At 37.7% G+C, this 3287-nt stretch overlaps 1 protein-coding gene across 1 annotated transcript; it reads left to right on the top strand.

Moving 5' to 3' along the window:
* Positions 1 to 659: 659 nt before the first annotated feature.
* Positions 660 to 1604, top strand: LOC141973769 (taste receptor type 2 member 40-like). The gene has a single exon (XM_074932676.1). It carries the CDS (start codon positions 660 to 662, stop codon positions 1602 to 1604), a length of 945 nt encoding a protein of 314 aa, XP_074788777.1.
* Positions 1605 to 3287: the final 1683 nt, after the last annotated feature.

Below are 3287 nucleotides of genomic sequence, written 5' to 3' on the forward strand. Positions count from 1 at the left end.
ACAGTCACTGTCATCCTTTGATGCCATATGTGTGATCAACACAAGATCTAACATATAAGAAATGATCAGCTATACGGGGCAAGAACCCTTGGGTCAATACAGCTTTGTTGTCTGGAGTGCTCACCTAGAATAGAGGGCTGTATAATATTCTCCATGTTAAAATGGTTACAACTAATTGGTCCAGTTATAATTGATAGACCTTCAAAGCTATGGAAGATACTAGTTGCAATATAAGACCTCTTGTTGTCTCCTGACATAGGCAGCTGCCTGTGCTGGGTTGCGTGATGGATCCCCTTCCACATTGCTCAGTACAGTTGCAACCAGAGAGCCACAGAGCTTCCTGTCATTCTAGGTAGGAATATAAACAATTGCACAAAAGATAAGGAGATTAATACAGCTGACTATCCCACATCCCTAAGGAAAAGCATAGGCAAATCTTATGCATGTAGAAGGTTAGAATTAATTATTAAATCCTTCTCTGATTTGCACATTCAGGAAGAACATCAACAATCATTTTTCACTATCATTTCCAGATGTCTTTTTGTTCCTAGATATAAGGTGAGCAGACTGGAGCTGGGGTTAATCAGATTCCATCAGGTCTGCTCGACTTCTTGCACAGCTCCACAAGGTAATCAGGCAGAGGTGACCAAACCAGCAAGATGTTGCCACCAGTTCTTATCATTTCAATCAGTGTTGTAGCTATTGAAGTTGTTGCTGGATTTATTGGAAATGGATTTATTACAGCTGTTAATATCATTGACTGGATTAAAAGCAAAAAAATTTCTTCCACTGATATGATCCTGATCTTTCTGAGCACATCAAGATTTATCTTGCAGGTGACCATACTGATGCACATTCATAGTCTCTACTTTGTAGATGTGTTAAAATTGGCTTCCGTGTACAAAGCTTTTGGCGCTGTTTGGATGTTTGTAAACCATGCCAGTTTGTGGTTCAGTACCTGGCTCTATGTACTCTACTGTGTAAAAATAATCAATGTCACCCAATGGCTGTTGCTGAAAATCAAGCTCAGAATATCTGGGATGGTCCCATGGCTTCTTCTAGGATCACTGGTGATCTCTTCTGGGACTTCTCTTCCTTTACTATGGACTACACCCAGCACTTACCTCTGCAGCTCAACAGGGAACTGTGGAGAAAATAGCACAGCACATATCACTGACTGGAATAGTTCACACCTCTACCTGCTGCTTCTTTACTTTGTAGGTTGTTTTTTTCCTCTAGTACTATCTGTAGTAACCTCAGCTCTATTAATTACTTCTCTATGGAAACACACGAAGAAGATGCAATGTTATGTAGATACTTTCAGGGATCCTTTGATACATGTTCACTTAACTGCCATTAAATCCATTATTTCTTTCTTGATCCTATATCTTTCCAGTTTTGTAGCTCAAATGCTGTTGATACTGTCAACTTCTGAAAGTAAAGATGATGTGAAAGTTGCAGTATCCTTAGTTGTAGCTGGGGCGTATCCCTCCATACACTCTATTATACTGATCATAGTAAATTCAAAACTGAAACTGGCGTTTAGGATACTTTGCCAGCATTTTAAGTGCCATTTGGAAAATATAACCCTAAGCCCCATATAAGAGCTTGAGAGAAACACTCTCCAGTAACAGATCTGGAATCAAGACTGCTATTTATTGTTTCACCATGTATTTTCTTAGTCAGCAATTTTCAGCCTTCGGAGATTTCTGTGATTAGACCTTCTAATCATTTCAGAACATCTGAAAGAAGATGAATTTTTGCTGCTTTTTTTTAAATTTTTTTTTACAACACTTGTTCCCTCAAACTTATTTAATGAGGGGTTAGAATAAGAGTGCACTGAAAGGAAACAATGCACTTAAATAATAAATCAAGTACAGGATGCTTTGTGATTTCAGAGTCTCAGTTTAAGACTGACAGTTTTATGATATGTTTGAATAGAAGAAAATGAGGCTAAAATAGATAATTTAGACAGCTAAATATCAGTGCTCTGCTAATATCAGCGCTCTGTTAAAGGGTCTTTCACCTAAGATGCTTAAAATTGGGTTAAAGACATGTTGTACAAGCCATAGCTGGTGTGATATACAGATTATGCTTCTAAACATGAAAATCTAGCTAAAAGTTAACCTGAGGGAAAACTAAAACTTAGAAAGATACAGCCAATTAATGTAATCAAATTACATTCTGAATTAGGTTTATTTGTGTTAGACTTCCAGTATGTATATAACAATGTAGTGGTTAATTACCTCTTTAAAATTGATCCTTTTGTTCAAAACATATTTTATGCTCCTTCATTTGGTTTTGGTGTTTGGGTTTTTTTTTTTAGAGTGGATTGCAAAGGTGTTGATTACCATGTAAAGAGATGTAGGCACATAGAACTACCTGTCCACTGTAGAAAATCTTCAAATCTCCTTGTTGAATTGATAATTCTGATCAGAAATTTGCCTTGTTACATGATTTGCTGTTGCTTTGACTAGTTGTGAGTTGTTTCTAAGGCTGTTCTGTTTTAATATTTCATGTTACTATGAAGTTTCACATCAGACTGATGAAATGTTCAACAAATCCTGTCGTGTTTTGTCAAATAATGTGCTAGATGATTCTACTCTGAAGTTCTCAGCTCGGCTCAAGTATTTTTACACTGTATATTCTCTCTGCAGGAATTTAGATAATACTAGATTATAAATCACGGTGGTGAGAGTTTCAGTCCCATCTGTAAAACTAATGAGTGGTGTGATTCATTTAGTCCTGGAGTGTATCGACTTCAGTGCTTGAAAGATTGGAGTAATATCTTTACAAAACGCTTTGAAAATCACTATTTAACAATGTTAGATAAAGGGTGAATATAACACTTTTAACTGATATCTTAAAATATATTTTACAATGAAATATATATTAATCGGAATAAATGTATGCACTGTGTAATACGGAGTGAGATGATTATTAACATGTGTAAACTGTGGGGTCAAACTGCGTGGCAGGGGAGGAGGATGATTAAACTCGTAAACACATCATTTGGAGACACAGTACAATGTGCTCTAGACTACCGTAATGTCCAGGGCTGTGCGTGCTGCATCACGAGAGACCCAAAAGTCCCTTAAGAGCCCTGCCTGGGCAGTTCTGCAGGGAAGCAGATGAGAAATGCCGTGCTCACGCTGCAGCACCACCCTGCTCTACAGCTGCATGCCCTGCCAACGTGGACCAAGATTAGCATTGTCACACAACAGTAGCTCTTTTGGTGCTTTTTCCAGCTGACAACATCATAAACAGAAAGTCTCCTGAAAGAAATG

The sequence above is a fragment of the Athene noctua genome, chromosome 1, assembly GCF_965140245.1.
Source record: "Athene noctua chromosome 1, bAthNoc1.hap1.1, whole genome shotgun sequence".
Taxonomy (NCBI): domain Eukaryota; kingdom Metazoa; phylum Chordata; class Aves; order Strigiformes; family Strigidae; genus Athene; species Athene noctua.